Raw genomic sequence first — 17,983 nt, forward strand, 5'->3', positions numbered from 1 at the left:
CTTCTAAAGCAGGAAATCAGAATTAGAATGTTTAGACCGTGCATGATGCAATAAATTCTCAATACAATGCATAGTTTATCATAGTGACCTGTTTGCACTGCTCGCCATTCTTCTGTCTTTAAATATAGAGAGACACAGCAGACAAAACTGAGATTTGCAGTCCTGCTGTGATCCAGTGTGAATGTGTCCTCTTGCTGACTTTTTTTCTCATCTTTCTTACACAGCAAGACAGAAATGACAGACTTGCAAATGGATTGTGTTTGTCGTATTTCATGTGGTTGAACGCTCAATCTTTGCTCTCATCCAATGATTTGTTCAGACTTTTGCCCTGCTGACAGCCTGTCACCATCCACCCGACCGTGCCGGCTTTCACACAGATAATGTCATATGATGACACTTTATTGTCATTTTAAATTTTATAATTTAAAATATCTTTTTTGGCATCCACCTTAATGTAAAAAGCGATAGTTTTTAAATCTAACAAAAGTGAGAGTTTATTCTAAGTCATGATATCATTAAAAGATCTGTTTAGTATCTGAGGAGTAACTTCATCATCTGCATTTTGCAATTTTCTTTTCTGAACTGACTTTGTTGGCTACATGACACAGGCACTCGGTGTTACTTTCTTTTGTCACTTTCAGTATTTAACTACTAAAGTGCAACAGACATCAGGTTATACTAAAACAACGCTGGAACAGGGCCATAACCAGGGGTTTTTCCATATTTTATATTTACAGTTAACTGTTATACTATTTTCTGTATAATGTTGTTTACCAACAGAATGGCCTAAATGCTGTATCAACGCATTTTCCATACTAACTAGTAGTTCTAGTGCAGAAATACAAAATCTGTTCTGTTTATTAAGTTTGTTTGTTCACTGTTACAAGGGAATTTCGGGAGCACTTGTCCTTTGACCTCCCAGGTCTTTTATAACAGTGCTTTCTTTCAGTAGTGTCTCTGTCCCTCAATCCCCATACCCCCCAGCACTCCCTCTGAGGATGGCCAGCAGTGACCTCCATCCTGAATATGTCTTTACACTGAGAAAGAGAAGGAAAAACAGTGCATCCTCTGCACATGTTTTGAGATGAGAGGAGGGGGATTATTTTTCCAGGTGTCTCCTCTGACTTTGGGAATGTGTTGTTTCCCTCAGTGGGAAAAATCAATCCCTCATCTGTGGAGGGTGGGGTGGCTCTGGCCAGCCCAGCTGTCTCATGCTTCAGGCATGGAGGTTAGAGATCATCAAATCATTCCCATTCATTATCTGACAACACGCACCTAAACTGTGCACATATGTTCTGGTCAAGTGATGCTGAGAAATTAGTGGGGAAAGGCCTTATTTTTATAGAAGTGTAGTGTATTATTTTGTTTAAAGCTTTATCTAGTATCTACTCATGCTGTGGCGGTTAGTTTTCCGTTTGAATAATGACCCATTATTTTTTCCTTGTGGTTTAGGTTTTCCTAAGGGTGGAGCAGCTCCTTCGTTTGGCAAAGTAACCAATCCTGCTCCCAAAGGTCCGGACCGCCCCACCCCGCAGCCACATCCAGAGGACCTCAACTCTCTGGTGCAGCGGGCTGAGCACATCCCAGCTGGTACACGCACCCCGATGTGTAGCAAGTGCAACAACGTTATCAGGTACCTAGCATCAGAAAAACTGCATTCACAATAAGAAATCTGGTACCATAAAAAAATGTTTCAACAATTACAGAATTTGATTAAAAAATGTAAAATTCTGCCTATGCTGTGTAGATGGATCTTTTCTCTTTTCTCTTTTCATTTGAATGATTTTCCTGGAATCCTCTGTCCCTTGCTTGATCTCACTAGGGGCCCATTCCTTGTGGCCATGGGCATGTCATGGCACCCCGAGGAATTCAACTGTGCTCACTGCCACTCCTCCCTGGCAGACCGTGGATTTGTGGAGGAGAGAGGCCAGGTGTACTGCGAACGCTGTTACGAGCAGTTCTTCGCTCCCACCTGCGCCCGCTGCTCCCAGAAGATTCTGGGGGTGAGTTGCAAAACCGAAGGGATACTGTTCTCTGCCTTAGTCTGCTTGTACTGCTAATGTATTCTTTACTAAGACTTTAATCATCATTCACTGTTGCTGGCTGGCTGGCTGGCTGGCTGGCTGTTTAATCCATTGTGGTGAATATGATTATACACTGAAGATTAATGCTCTCATTGAACTATTAAAAGAAATGCGGTCGCAGTAGAACAAATTCCGTCAAAGGGATTGCTGGGAAATAATAATAAGTTCAAAACACATAGAAATTATTGTTTGACATTAAAAGGTGTCACAAAATCTAAGTACATCTAATAAAACAACATAATCCTCAGAGTCTAAAGGTTTGTCTGTCTCATTTACAAAAACAATGTTTACCATGTTCAAATTATTAAAAAAAAAAAAAAAAAAACAAGACAACTTTGATCATATTAGGACTGTGTGATATTAACTTCAACAAGCTGTTCCTCATTTGTTTTTTATAATTTCTCTACAGGAAGTCATGAATGCCCTGAAACAGACCTGGCATGTGTTCTGTTTTGTGTGTACCGCCTGCCAACAGCCAATCAGAAGCAACATGTTTCACATGGAGGATGGGAGGCCATACTGTGAAAAAGGTACAGCAGGAGGCCCAGAAAATATTTTGTAAAGACAACCTTGTGTGCAAACAGATTAACATGTCAATGCACTATTTACTCAGACTACTACAACCTGTTTGGGACCAACTGCCACGGCTGCGACTTCCCCATCGAGGCAGGGGACAAGTTCCTGGAGGTTCTAGGATTCACCTGGCATGACACCTGTTTTGTGTGTGCGGTAGGTCTAGGGGACGGCTTCCCTCCCAGAGATGACAATGTTTAAATTTAAAAAAATTAGAAAGTGCTGAGAATATAGCTTGAAATAACAACACGGCTCTCTATATCTTTGGCTCTCTCTGCAGGTTTGCTCTACTAATCTGGAAAGTCAGCCATTCTTCTCCAAAAAAGATAAGCCTTTGTGCAAGAAACATGCCCACACTCTCAACATCTGACCTGCCTCTGTGAATATGAACGGCATAGGGCAATGGTGTCAGTTTACAGCAATTTATATTTCAGTCAGATATTAAATATTTTCAGAGATAAAACTGATTTTAAAACTGATTAGTTTGTCTATTGTGTTAGAATAATGTTGGGTCAGAGGTTCCACTGTAAGCTTTATTTTTGCTATAGTATTGTTTGAATTTGCTCATTGATTATTTCATTTCAGCTTTCTGGAGTACATTTGAATACACTGTTAGCCCCCTCTGCCAGTTCTATATCTGTGCAAGTGGATATTTATATGTGTTTGTGCTGGGATTTTTATTTGTGTGGGTGGTGTGTTAAGCTCTTGGTGGGCATTTTAGTCTAACACAGAATAGGATACATGTAGTTTACTGCAATGACCTACTGAGCCCCTCGGGAGTCGCATAGTCAAAAGCAAAAGTTGATGTGGAAAGCTATGTTGTGTTAGTAAAGTGAGTGCAAGGTTTAGAAATTAGAATTATTTAAGTGGAAAAATATTTATTTGAAGCAAGGAGCACTCAGTTAATGTGTTGTGGAAACAAAAGACTTATGGAAAATGGAAAATTTTATTATTATTATTATTTTATTATTATTTTAAAGTAATATGTTTTTTAATCATTTCCACTAAACAAAAGCACAAATTGGTAATGTACACAGCAGTGTGTAAATTAGACACTGCATAAGTTCGGTTTTATAGTTAATGCATGACAATGATGAGGATAAAGTATAGCCCAGGAGTACTGGGCTCTGAAGAGGCTCTGTAATAATAAGACAGACCAGGAAGTGATGTTCAGCTGTTTGTTTTTATTTTTCAAAGCCTGTAATTCAGGAGCAAAGAAGTTAGTGTGCATGCTTATAGTGAACACGCACCTAAAAATGTATTTCATTCAAGTAGTTTCTGACATTAAAATACTATTAGTTAGAATTCTATGTTGATAAATTCTTAGTTAATGTGTTTATTAATTTTATTATTATTTTTTAAAACTTTTTTTCACATTGAGGACCTGAACCCTCAACTGTGGCAGTGTATATGCTATACTCATTTACCCGTCAGGACTTTGTCATGTTGTCTCACTGATTTTTTTTTTTTTTGTGATGTTTTGGTAGAATTCAGTCAATTAACACAAAACAATTTTTAATATATACTTCCAGAAGCTGCTGTCAGCATTAATTTTGTCTTGCACAATTTCTATGTATAGAAAAAGACAGTTTGTATTTGTGTTGGATATTTTCTGATTGGACATTGTGCTTAAATCAGCACTTCTCTTCTTACTTTCATTTCAAATAAAAGGGTTCAACAGTGAGTACATGAAACAACATCAAAGCTTTTGAGTATATCATATATTGTAGCTCTTTCACACTATCCCATCACGTTTGTGGTTGACACTGGACTGAAGCATTCAAAAGGAACTCTTCCTTCTGCAAACACCTTGTTTGTACACATGTGCTTTTTTATGTTTGTCAATGCATAGAGAGAAATGGTGCATTATTCAGGGAACTTTAAGAGACAGGCAGACAGGCACCAGCATGAGCTGCCTCATACACTTGCAGTAAGAGGGAAAAGTACATATCTCCATAGGAACAGGAGAAACAATACCCACCAGGCGCTCACACACTTGGTGCATTCTCCCTTGTCTAATAATAGTTTTCTTCAGGTTATATACAGCAATATAATTTGGGAATGACAGACAACAGGAAAAAAAGACATGCAGTGTTGACGGTCATGAGTTTATTATGCGAGTGTTATTGTAAGAAAATGTCCCTGTACAAACAGATGAGCTGAGCGCATTGATGTGCACTTCTCCAAGACGTCGGAGGTGGGAGCTGTTTGCTGGACGACATGAGATTTAACCAGCTTCAGGGAAAAAAAAAAAGAAAACAGACCCGTGGTACACTTGGAAAACTCTGGCAGAAGACAGAGGGACACATGCAAATAAAAGAGAGCGCAGCTGAGTTCAAATCAAACAACAAAAACTTGGATCAAGTGGTTTCAAAGCGAGAGGAAAACGGTGAGTTTACTTCGCCTTAACAAACAGAGAGCTCGGTCTGTCGGAGCTCAGTTTGAGCTGCAGCTCGTAGTCTTGCGGTTGTGATTATCAAGCCGTCCTCACTCAAACACGGAGGGGATCAGTAGTTTGTTTGGCGTGCTGCTGGTCATTACAGTTCAGCTGAAGTGCTTGTTTAGCTGCCTGCGCGGAGTTCGGCAGCTGCGGGGCGATCAGTGGGACCCCCCGTCGGTGTTATTGTGTTGGTGTGTTATTGTGTTGGTGTGTGAGTCTGTGATGATGCTGGTGCTTATCAGTTAATTGGTGCTATGATCGCTGCTCAGTGTATTTTAATACCTGATGTGAGGGAGAACAGACGGTGATAGGCGTTTTAATTAACCCAGTGATTTGATTATTGAGCTTCTGATGGATAAAGTTAAAGTAATGTAGGTCTGTTCAGGTACATCCAAAATATGTTGCTAAATTATTGGTGCCATGTTTTATCTTATTTTTATTTATTTATTTAACTTTTTTGGGGGGGGGTAATTTTATAGTTATCTTACATTTATAAGACCACCATTTATAGTTGCTGTTCTTTACCTTTTGATTATATGGCATGATCTTCATCACAGATATATTTTACCCACTTTTCATGAAGTTGTATTTGTTCAAATTTTCATTTTTTTCTGAGAACTTTAAGAACTTCTCGTCCATGTTAATTTGAGTTAAGCTGTCACATCCATGGCAAACTGAGTAAACTCCTGCTGTTGATAAAGATCATGTGATATGGCTGAGAGCTACTAAATTGGCCTGGTAGTGAGATTATTTTCAACTCTTGTTAATTATTGAAGAGGGAGTTAAAGATGTACAGTGCAGGGGGAAAAGAGTAATAAGGTCTACCATTTATAAGCTCTGTGAATGTGCTAATGTCTGGCAGTGAGCTAAAGACACCATTGCCTGTCAGTGTATAGTGGCATAGGGTCCGTGGCAGTATTTGACTGTTGAATGCATGGCACAAAACCTCACTGTGTTCTGCAGTTGATCACTAAGCATCAGTGAACCAGAGCTGATGTCTGTGACATCACTGAGGTCCTGATGTTTACATCAGCATCTCAGTGGCCGTGCAGAGACCGGCTGCACCTCGTGCAGGTCTGTGGTGTTGTCTTTGAATGCACCAGTAACCCTCTGCCTCTCTACAGGACAGAAGAGCTCATTGAGGCAGAGCTGAGTGAGCGTTTTTTTGGTAATATTAAACAGCTATCAAACCACCACCCACCACCCAGTCCTTGCCCTGGCTTTGCTCCTGGCAGGAGGAACGCCCCGTCATTAGGCTTACATGATGAGGATAGCATGTCAAGTGAGGGTGCATGGCAAGGCAGTGCTTTGTGGTCTACCACAGACTCAAGCTTCAAGTGTTTCAGCTTGTTGGACTTTCTGGCACTGATGGCTTACACAGTGTGTGTGTGTGTGTGTGTGTGTGTGTGTGTGTGTGTGTGTGAGAGAGAGAGAAATGTGCCAGCTTTCGTCTTGTAAGGACCAGTTGTGGTAGCAGCATGGTGGCAGACCTGTTAGTTAAAAATGCCTGTGAAAACAGACAATCACAAACATCATAGAGGTTTTGAAATTAAGACTTTGTTTGATTACCTGTTGTTGGATACTTCCAGCACTTCTTTCAGATGCACCTAAACTAATGCTCAAAAGCTCATGACGTAGATCGGGACTGGCCTGAGTCTAGGTTTGTCCACAGGGCTAAACTTAGCAAGCTGTGACCCCCTCACCTCAGTTTCCTCCCTTATAATTGCAGGAAGTAAGTCCAGCCAATGAGAGCAGAGATATTTGGTGCATATTAACAAGCTCAATAGAAGCAGTATTTCAGCACTAGACAGGTAATGACCAAGAATGTTGGGGGAGGTGGGAGGGGAGGTTTTTGTCATAAAGTTTTGAGTAGCGCTCGGGTTTCCACGGTGGCTACAGAAGATTTCTGTTTGAAGGCAGAAGAAAAGTGACACTTAAGTTTTGAGTTTATCACCTCACACTTCTGCTTTAAGCAGTCTATCATGTAATGTGAGCACAATATCAGACAGAGAAAATGGTGGAACTGCAGTATATCGAGAGACAGACTGTCAGAAACTCACTCACGGATGGACTTTGCTTGATGTATTTTCCAGATGCCAGGACATTATATTTTTTTCATGATGCCTTTTAGTTTCTTTTCTTCTATGCGCACACACACACACATACATACACATACTGATAGAGGAGCATCTCATATCAAGGCCTTTCCATAGGTATGGCTTTTCCATCTGTCATTCTCAGTGATTTCTGCCAGTGACTGCTGTTCTTCCCACACACTAACAGTCTGTGCTGTGTCTCCCATGCGCACTGATACATACCAAAGGAAAGACAGTCACACAGCGTTATTTTCTTTGTAACAACAACACTGTCAACACAGATGCTGCCTGCAATGCAGGCCTGTGCTTGCATTTGTTCCAGGCAGCCTCATCCCTCTCCGGAGGATAGATAGAGACAATCTTTTTGTGGCTCATATCCCAGAATTCTTCAGTTTAACCAAGTTTGAATTTAACCTAACTTTGAGATAAACTGTCATTATGATCACTGGTAGTTTTATGCTGTGCCTCCTCTGGCTCCCATCGGTTGGGAAGTACAGTTTCCTGATCTTGTTCCACTTAGGAGTAATCTTCCTCTTACCTATAGGGTCCAGTGGCTCTTTGACAGTTAATTCAGCACCCAGAGCAAAGTACAGACGCCCCTCTCACTATTTCATCAATTGTCGCTGATAAGAGACAAATGCAGGCAACAGGAATTACTTAAAGCTGCCAACTGCTCTGCTCTTTGCCTGGAAGGTCAGCAACCATGTGAGAGAAAGCCGACATCCTGTTATTAGAGAAAGAGAGGGGCAGAAAAAAAAGGAGGGAGAAAGAGGTACAGGACGAGTGGGGGGATGATTGAAGATCGAAGAACAGAAGAGGATAAGGGGTACTTTGTATGATTGTGTGAAAGTCAAAGTGGGGAAATGGCCTGAGCTTGAAATTTAGTCTCAGTCATTTCAGTTATAGATGGCAGACATATGAGCTCCTTCTAATAACTCTACTTTTTGTCTTCCAGAGAAAGACAAGTGCCGGAGCTCTGGCTGGGTACAGTGACAGGATGCTTTCTGATCTCCTGTGTTTGGATGGTGAGTCGAACTCTCAAGCACTCTGTATCTGTTTGACTGAGTCTTTTCTTTTTTAAGTTTAGACCAATTCTTATAAATGGATTGGCATAATACACATTTAGAAATACACACATTTATTGATAAATATAAACCCTCAAATGTAATTTCAAATCATTTTACTTGATAATATTTTACTGATAATATTGAAGAAAATGAAATCCAATACTAAAAGCTGTATTGATCAAGACAGACTGAGAGTTGATTTTCCTGCAGTAGAGGTAATATTTAGCAGGGCTTATTTTGTGTATGTGTGCGTGATTGTTTGTGTGTTTTGAGATTATAATGTCGTCTCGGCAGCAGTTTGCCTCCAAAGTGGCAAGCTAATTGACTGTCTGCTGAGCATGTGGAAGGCTATGTAAAATAAACCACACTGACTATAATAGAATCCTGTTTTCTCCACTGAAGTATCAGGCTAGACGCAGGCTCTGTCTAATGACTGGAGCGCCGGAAATGAATGAGTAAATTTTAGAAACTCTCAGAAGCTTTGATTTCACGTGATTGATTTACCATAGCAGTGCTTGTGAATATCTGCTCATGTGTGTGGAAGGTGAAGCATTTTCATCTATTTCAATTAAAACTGCAATTTTTACTGACTTATGTAACAGATTTGGACATTTTGAAATATTAGTCCATGCATTAAGTAGCATGGAGCACAACGAATCATTGTTGGTCTGAGACGAGGCCGTGGGTATGTTGTACATTTTTGCCCTTTAATTTCAAGAGCGAGCAGGCTTGCTGCATCATTTAATTAGCATTCCTTTTACATTAAGCAACGAACTTGCCACTACAGGACCCATCATAAACAGCAAAATATGCTGACACAGCTCCAACGCAGGGCCTCCGTGTGCAGGAGCCAGAGCCACGCAGGGCTCTGAAAAACAGAGTTACTGTACGTCGAGAGCACAATAGCAGCCTGTATATGTGGGAGAGGCTTGCTCGAACTCCTTCTGTGACAGTGACCTGCTGGCAGGAAAGTAAAGCGGGCCGAAGCCAAGCACCAGTTTGAGTTGGAGAGTAACTCACACCCGTAAAGAATGTCAAGAATCTTTGTGTTAAAGTTCACATTGAATCTGTGGCTGGATCCTGGCAAATAAAAGACAGCTGTGTGTGAGTCAGTGTGTGTGTGCGTGCATGTGTATCTTTGAGTGTGAAGATGTGCAGAAAATCAAAGAGTACTGTAATGTAAATATCATTACTGCAGGGGAAGATCCTTGGTTTGATTTTGTACACTTATTGAAAATCGTGGTCCCATCCAATATTACAGTGTGCAGTGTCACAAACACAGTCTCTCTCTCTCTCTCTCTCTCTCTCTCTCTCTCTCTCTCTCTCTCTCTCTCTCTCTCTCTCTCTCACACACACACACACATCTGACAAGTAGGTAGCAGGCAGGATGTCAACCCGTAATTATGCTCTAACTTTGTGGTTTATTAAGAAAAGACAGGACAGCCAGACCACCCAGAATCACAGAATAAGTCACCTGTTTCATCCGAAAGGGAAAGTCCAAGATTCAGCACTCCTCGCTGTGTTCAGCACTGTACCCAGCTGTGACTCACTGTTATTTTGCTGATATACTTTTGGCTCAAGGTTAGTGGAACATATTTCGTGACACTTGTTTTCTTTTCTGGGATTTTAAAGTTCCTAATTCCTTATATCTGTATATAAAGAAACGGTTCTGTGCCTCGCCGCACTCAGAACCTATCAATGTGATCTCCTTGGACAGTTTGATTTTTCAACAGACTAATCTGAAAGGCTTTGTTCTGCATTCTTCAGTATGTCTGTCCTGCTGTAGACCTCACTCTGCACCGAATCTGATTCTGCAATTGAACTTCATGCTTGTCGGCTAAATAGCAAGTGACAGCAAGTGCCATTCAGACTGTGAGAGGAGATGGAGGAACAGATGAAATCAATTTCTGTCTTGTTCATGTTTTTCCTGTTGCCTAGCCCTGTGTTTCTGATGACAGATTGTGGAATGGGTTTCATATGTGGCTAGTCTTTCTTTTTCTTTTTTTTTCCATAGATTCAGGAGAGGGCAGAGGGCATTCAGAGTCATACCTGTGAAGCCGTCTCCATGGAAATGTGCTGACAAAAGCGCTTTGCATTTTAAACCCGCGGGACAGAGGAGGACGGGGAGGATGCTGCAGTGAGGATACAGAAGAAGCTGGGTTTGCATAGATTATATCAGGTGAGTTTGCCCTCAGAGCGACATCTCTTATCAATGTCACGGTAATCCGTTAATTAAAGACTCAGTCACATCCTGGAACAAGCAGGACAGGATGGAGTGAGCTGTGTGTGAGTATAAAAAAAACAATGTAACCTTAAACCTCATAATAATGAATAATAATAGTAACACTCTTACTGAGATGTCAGTGTTACAAATTTGTCAGATGCCTATACAGTGTTTTTGAGAAATCAGATGTTCAAGTGAGTGTATTTCCAGCTTCTGTTGTGACATTTGGCTCACAGCGGTACGCTGCTTTATCTGGAACACACGCACGCACACACACAATCGCTCGCAATACTACATCACACTGCAATCCCATGGATTAGGGAGCCGGCCAAAACAGGTGACAGGTGACATATTCATGTCAACACTTCATGAAAAGGACTTTAACTTTGGATTAACTAAATTACTATCGCAAACCGAAGGTGAGTCATGTTACTGTAGCTTGCATGTCAGTTTGCTGTAGTTTTCAACTCCTATTTGCTGTATGTGCCTGTCATATCCCTGGTGGGTAGTTCCAACTTGTGACAGCTGTTGTTCTTGGTTGAAGCGCTTTGTGTTTTGGCACGGGTCGTCATGATTTTCCAGACTTTTCCCCTGTGACATTTCGAATGATTTTTCTGTTTATTTTTGACCTTTTCTCCTGCGGTTTGGCCAGAGATAATTTGAGCTTTATAAGGTGTCTCGTGTTACTTTAAAAATATCAACCTACTGATGGTTTAACCTCTTTTATAGCTGCAAATGCTCCTTTAGTAACTGGCATTCAGCCTAATATAAAGCACCTTGGCAGCAGTGGCTGTAATTGTGATGAAGTTTCTTTAATTATATGCTGTGTTTGTTGGTATAAAGGCTCAATGACGTCACTGAAAGAAAAGTTACAGACTTCCTTGAATACATTAACCAAAGTTGTGTGCAGTCTGTGGGGCGAAAAAAAAAACTTTTCCAGCAGCTTGATTGACTGCTTTTGAAGGTTTGGTTAGTGTTGTATATATTATATAAGTGACTATCCTCATACTGACTTCAGCCGTATCACCCATCCCTATTCGCAAATCTGGAAATAGGTGTGTGACATTACAGTAGAGTAGATCAGAACAGGACTCAATGTTTCAATCCCTGTGGTAAGTTGAAACCGCTGCTGTCAAAGACTTGATGCAGACCTGCGGAACATTTTTCTGCTTTTCGAATCAACTTTGAGGAGAAAAACGAGTTTGCCACATGAGACACTAATTTGTCCCTCATCTTTAGTTATAAGGCTCAGTCCAGTCTGAGAAGAGATCGGCTCCTCTCTTTGTCTCTCCGAGTCTGGACTGTGGGAGCTTTACGTAGAGGACAGGCTGGATCAGATTACAATAAAAAGAAAGAGAGAGAGTAGCAGTTAGCTAACCTGCCACAGCCTGGATTGTTATTGCAGGTGCTTAAGAGCAGATGCAGCTGTTAATTACCTCTACGTAGCTACACATGTGGCACTGCAGGTCACACATGAATGGCCACGCACAAGTGCACGTTGGCATGCCAGAATACACAGATTAGGATTTAAGCATCAGAAGAAAGTTTCTATGGATGAAATGATGATATTTATACAATCCACTGGTTGAACCCAGTGTTTGCTTTGGCCTTTTTGCTACATGTCTGCTTATGTATCCTATGTGCATCATTCGTAGCTGAATATAGTGGTCAGCTGTGTACATTTTCCTTCAACCTGGCTGATTCTCAGCTCCTGCCAAGAAGATTTAAAGTAGCATAACACAATAATTGCAGTTTATATACACGTCAAAATTATGTACAATGGATCTTTGCCTGTCCATTTAATCAGTATCAGGCGAGTATCAGACTTAACATATGAGATAACGACTGAAGTGGATCTCATCCCTGTCTGTCTGAGTGAGGGCTGGTGCAGCTCCATTGTCTGCTCGTCAATACACATCAATCACATCATCATGGGCTGAAACAGTACAGAGAGATTGACGAATGTTCACTGTCAGTGCTTTCAATTTGAGGAAAAAGCCTAAGTGGCTACCCTGAAAGTAGTACTTTAGCTAAGTTTGTGTATATAGTTGAGGAATATCATGTTCTCGTAAAAATATTTAGTCGACAGCTCAAGTCAAGTGCAGTAGTTTGTTGGTTTAAACTGCCCTTTATCACAAGCACATCTCTGTTTTAGTTTTTTTTAGAGCCAACTCCCTAGCATTTTACGAGGTGTGTGTGTGTGTGTGTGTGTGTGTGTGTGTGTGTGTGTGTGTGTGTGTGTGTGTGTGTGTGTGTGTGTGTGTGTGTGTGTGTGTTTGTGCGTGATTGTGCTTGCATTTCGGGTAAGTGAACAGCTGCTCCTTCTTTTCTCCACCTGTGTATGGTGACTTTGAGCAGCAGTTCTCTTGGTTCTCTTTGACTTTTTCTTCAATATCAAGTTTAATTAATGATCACACACACTTGGAGCTCAAAACACTTACTGGCAAGAAACTGGAAGATAAGTGACTTTTGTCTCAAGTGCCAACACCTTGTGGCTGTATTGGTTTCCTGATTCAAATTTAAGATGAAAATGCTTGATTTAATCACACATACAGACAGACGCACAGCTTTTCTACAATTAAGAACTGTTTTCTTGCTCTTGGACACAAAATGGTCAAAATGCTGGGTGTTCCCCATCTTTTAAAACCTGTGTTTATTATAGTTTTTTGAAAGTGCTGCAAATTAAGCAGTAGGTAACCTTGGGTGGACTGTTCCATGGGAGCACAAGTGGGTGAGAGGGAAGGGGAGAAGAGGGGAGCTGAGAGAAAAACCTCAAATGTGAAAATGACTGGAACTCCCATGGTTTTCAAAACAGAACTCAAGATTTCATTACGCATACCTGGACAACTGAGGGCATGGAAAAACCCCTCCCTGTACGCGCACATGTATACACACACACACAAACGCACTCAACAGCAGGGTTGGTCAGAGAAATAATAAGAATAATGTAAACTAAATAGAGCAGAGATGACTCCCAGCCAACAGAGCCAGCACGTGTCAGCATCAGAAATATGCAGAACTCTGGTCATCAATCACAGTCTGGAGGGCCTCAGTCACGCTGACAGGCTCGGACAGAGAGGAGGCAGAGTTTTTTTCGCCGCTCCCTGTGCGTGGACGGGGCCGCTGGCAGCTGTGTTCCCAGACTTGACTACAGTTTCTTGGGTTAGGGTTGGGTTGGACTCGTCCAAGGCGTTCAAGTCTGACTGATGATGAGGCGTCACATCAAACCAATGTCAACAACAGAGTAAAGCTAATGGTCTTCATTTGTCAATAAAGCCTGTTGGCAGCGTTTGTATAGGTCCTCCTCAGTGTTGTTTTATTGGGTTTCAGTGTCGGTGTAAGCTGCGGATCATGAAAACCATCTATGTGAGTGTGTTGTGGGAATATTCTCATGGTGGCTTGACAGTCAACTGGTAACAGTATAACTGCAGGCAGTAAATTGGCCAATCAAAACACAGCAAAGGGAGACAGACGGTCCTGAGGGGCCAAGCTGGAGTTTAGTCCCTAAAATTGAACCTTCACCAGGGTTCAGAAGGACAAGGGGGGATCGAGGGATGTAGGGATATAAGGAGGGGGTTGGGGGATCCTCTGGCAAAGACAAAGCCCCGAGGGTTTCTACTATGAGATCTAACTTTGTCTGTGTAAACATGTCTGGAATGACACACTCTGTGTGTGTGTGTGTGTGTGTCAAGTGCACTAAATGTGAAGTCCACTGAGTGTGTATCTGAGAAAGCAAGGAGGAAGGAACAGCAGAGATACAAGAATGTTGTTCATTTTCTTAAGTGGTTCTCAACCTGGTGGTGGAGATCCCTCAGGGGGTTTTCAGATTTTTGTTTTTTTCTCATTTTTGTGATATTATGAATATTTTTGATAATGAATGCTTTTGATAATGAGAACGTTAATGCCACCACAATGTGTTAGAATGTCAGATTGTCATCTGTGCAAACATTATAATTAGGATGCCCTATGAGTGGGTTTCTGGCTGTTTCCTGTCCAGCTGTATTGATCTCATTTTATCTAACTCTCGGCAAGAAATCGAACACTACGAGCATATTATCCAAACTGACGAGGCATTTCTTAAATCATGTAAATCAGTTTGATTTATGTACATGCATGAAAATGCAACCACTGTCTGTCTTTAAAATCCTAAATTAGATTTATGGGCAGATTTTAGAGATACAATTCTTGAACTGCTTTGGAACTAACCTTTCACTTGATATGTTACTGCAGAAACCCAAGCAGGCTGTATTTCTCTTGTCCACCGACATAAGTTTATACTGTGAACCCAGTACAAACGGAGTTCATCATCATCGTTCTCAACCCCACTGAGTTGAATGGATGTCTTACTGCGTCCAATCGTTTCTTCACCCGCTGTCTGTCTATATTAGACACAGGGTGACAGGACAGCTGCCTCTGTGCCTTATCTTGGTCAGTGTGTGCATACACAAGGATTCGTGTGTGCCTTTGCAATAGATCTTGCATCGCAAATTAATGTTACATGGCTTGTTTGACTGAGTATGCTGTCTCCCTGCTCCAGTCTCTGATCTTGACATTGGACCCAAAAGGAGAATCATCACCAAGGAATTTGGCAGACTTTGATCACAGGGCTGTCCAGTGAGGGTTAATGTACTGTGTAAAGAGGAAAGCATGACACATTCATCTTGTACTGAAGAATGGCTTTTGTGTGACACAAATGCACAAAACTTATCATCTAGACAATAGACTGTGAATGTGCTTTCTTAGACTAGTGTAAAATTGTCAATCAAACAAAAGTTTGTAATTTCCTGCTTTGAAATACGACAAGCAAATTAACAGTTGTGACTTCATCTTCAAGGCTGAGAAACACAGATCACTCTCATAAACAAACCATAATGAGACTATAATTGCTTTCCATGTTTGTTTACATTCCTCCACACAGAGCCTTCAGATAGAAGCTCCACAGATCATAAGACAGCCAAAACTGCGGTGATAAACATTCTGTAGACGTTCACCCTGACATTTCGGTGACATTTTACCCAGTTTTCATTCAGCCTAAAACATTTTAGGAAGCAGTCAGAATCCAAAACTTTCCTCCTGTGGCATCCTCACATTAATGATGAACACATGTTAAAAGAGAATGCAGGGTCACAGGGTTACATTTCAGAGCTCATTTTAGGTTGTCTTGTCAGGATTGCTCTGTTTTGGCTGCTTGGCAGGTCACTGTTTGATATTTCACTTTTATGCTTTTAGTTAAAACACAATTTTAGAGAGATGCAACAGTAGAACAAAAACACATTTTCAAAGCAATCAATAGCAAGGTAAGCAACGGTCAAAGCCATAATGACCTGACAGTAGATAAAATATTCCTGTAGCCCTAGAGTGTTCATGAATGGTTTTTAAATATAATACATAAAATCATGGAGGAGTGAATCACAAAAGACTTCAATTTTACTTAGGAGTAGTGGTAGAAATATAGCAGTTGTCTAATAAAAAGGAGAATAGTCACCTTGCTCCCTTTTCCATTAGAGAACAAGCTGCAAAGCAGCCAGTTAAGTAAATTAATGATACCTGTGGAGTATTACTTGGAGCTGATTGGGATGTACTGTAGATGCTCAAAGGATGCAAGGTTCATGCAGTGTGTTGGATGAGAACTGCAGGTTCTTGTTTGCCCTGCACACCAGCACTAAGATAAAGTTGAACAGGGACAGAAGTCTTCTATAAGAACCTGTAGAGTGGGAGGAAATGGCCATCCATCATGGATTGCACATGATGACATCTCTGACCCTGTGTCCTCTCTCCCTTTCACTACCGCTCGTCTCAGCTTGGAAAGGAAAGAATAAAGTTTCATTCTGTATTTTACATTTGATTTTTTTTTTCACCTTGAGAGATTTACAGAATACAAACCGGCCAACCCTGTAAATAACGAAGAAGGAACTATTTGCCTTTTTTTAACATAGAATCATACAAATCAATGTGATCATCTTAATCTGATTTGTGTGAGAAAGTAAATAAAATAAATAATCTCCACCTTCACTTCCCCGCAGACTAACAAAATCTTTGATCTCCCTTTGAAGTGAGCAGTATGAAAAAAGAATTTACCTGTGTCAGTAATGTATCACAGAAAATATAAAAGATACAATAGGCATTAAGAATAACACACAGATAGGCAGTGGTGTGCGATAGAAAGCCATTAAAACACCAAAGCATTGTGATCTCACTGATGAGTTCCTCCTCTGAGGCTGAAGGTGAGTTCATTGCTGTAAACACAGGTTGATTCTTATCGTAGGTGGGAAGTTAAACCTGCAGACTGTCAGCACTATGTGGCACTTGGATCCTTGTGCTATAATCCCTCTAAACAGAAACATTTCAAAAAGCCAGGGTGGAATTTTTAGTCAAATGTAGAATAGCAGTCAAGTTTCCTCTCACCAACCTTCCTAGCGAAGACTCTCCTCTTCTTACACATGTACTGTACTTTATCATGGAACCCCTTAATCCACCACAGCTGTTCAACTGTAAATACAATTAAACCCAGTAACTGTGTGATGTTGACTTTGGGTTTTGTACACTTTCTCACTAACTGCCGGTAGCCCGTGCTCTCTGAGGATGACATCATGGGTTTCAGGTTGCCCGCTGTGGCTTCAGTTCCCAGGGGGGTCGGGGAGCCTGAGTGTAGACCTGGAGAACAGATCCATGCTGTGAATAGACATTTTCTGTCTCTCTTCTCTCTCCCCTCCTTATGCTCAGACACACACACACAGTCGACTGACCTCTCTGCCACCTCACTCTGAGCTCAGAGTTTGTTATTGGCTTCGTTATGATGTGCTGACAGATGAGGCAGATGTGTGTTCCTCTCTTGTAGATAGTTTGTCGGTGTTGATTTCTAAGTTGAAGAGGAATTAGCTGGAATTAGCTGAGCAAGCTTCATGATTTGGCTTCATGGCAGTGTGGTTAGATGATTTGGGATGCTTAAAAATATGTGTTGTCAATTAAGAAACATTGTTTTGTCTATTGTTTTGTCTTGTGTGAATGTTTTTTTTTTTTGTGGTTCGGGGCATAGTTTGTGTAGCTACTCACAATCGTATTTCTCTGGTTTCCATGAGAGTGACCTAACGATTCCCTCTGGGAGACAGATGACATGCTGAATGTGTTACTGCATGTAAAGTTTTCTATGTGATTTTGCAAAAGAAAAAAATGCAACCATCACAGCCACATTAAACGCCATGCAGGGCCCCCTGGCCAGTATGTTTTAAAAGTCACTTTATCTGTGCAGAACAGAGTGATTCAGAGCAAAGCTCAGCAATCAACGACAATGCTCACGTTTGTTTTGTGACCATTTAAAAAGCACCAAGGCAGTGAGGCAGGAACTCTTTGCTCAGGATCAGTTGCTTCTAACATTACATAAAATGGTCTTGGTCTTATGAATTTCTCCCAGGCAGTGCAGTGCATGCTCTCCCTGTTCACCTCAGTAAGTGTCAGTCATTCTGTCAATCATCTGTTTTAGTTATTTAGAATTACTTGAG

At 41.1% G+C, this 17,983-nt stretch overlaps 2 protein-coding genes across 3 annotated transcripts in view; both read left to right on the top strand.

Annotated features, from left to right (window-relative positions):
- The window catches only part of pdlim5b (PDZ and LIM domain 5b), a 35,586-nt gene extending 31,230 nt beyond the window's left edge, over positions 1–4,356 (top strand). The window contains exons 9-13 of the mRNA XM_041058442.1: positions 1,453–1,633; positions 1,823–2,003; positions 2,494–2,614; positions 2,698–2,813; positions 2,938–4,356. Of these exons, the coding sequence (XP_040914376.1) occupies positions 1,453–1,633; positions 1,823–2,003; positions 2,494–2,614; positions 2,698–2,813; positions 2,938–3,027 (689 nt within the window). The 3' untranslated portion in view covers positions 3,028–4,356. The remainder of the gene's footprint in view (positions 1–1,452; positions 1,634–1,822; positions 2,004–2,493; positions 2,615–2,697; positions 2,814–2,937) is intronic.
- Positions 4,357–4,554: 198 nt separating this feature from the next.
- bmpr1bb (bone morphogenetic protein receptor, type IBb) overlaps positions 4,555–17,983 on the top strand; it is a 50,463-nt gene continuing 37,034 nt past the window's right edge. Inside the window, exons 1-3 of one of the 2 annotated variants that reach the window (XM_041059325.1) lie at positions 4,555–5,046; positions 8,149–8,218; positions 10,275–10,439. The gene's annotated coding sequence lies outside the window, so the exon portion shown is untranslated. Of the gene's footprint in view, positions 5,047–8,148; positions 8,219–9,790; positions 9,842–10,274; positions 10,440–17,983 lie in introns of those variants that run through there. The other variant, XM_041059326.1, reaches the window with a different exon arrangement.

This window comes from Toxotes jaculatrix, chromosome 16 (assembly GCF_017976425.1).
Source record: "Toxotes jaculatrix isolate fToxJac2 chromosome 16, fToxJac2.pri, whole genome shotgun sequence".
In the NCBI taxonomy this organism is placed as follows: Eukaryota; Metazoa; Chordata; class Actinopteri; family Toxotidae; genus Toxotes; species Toxotes jaculatrix.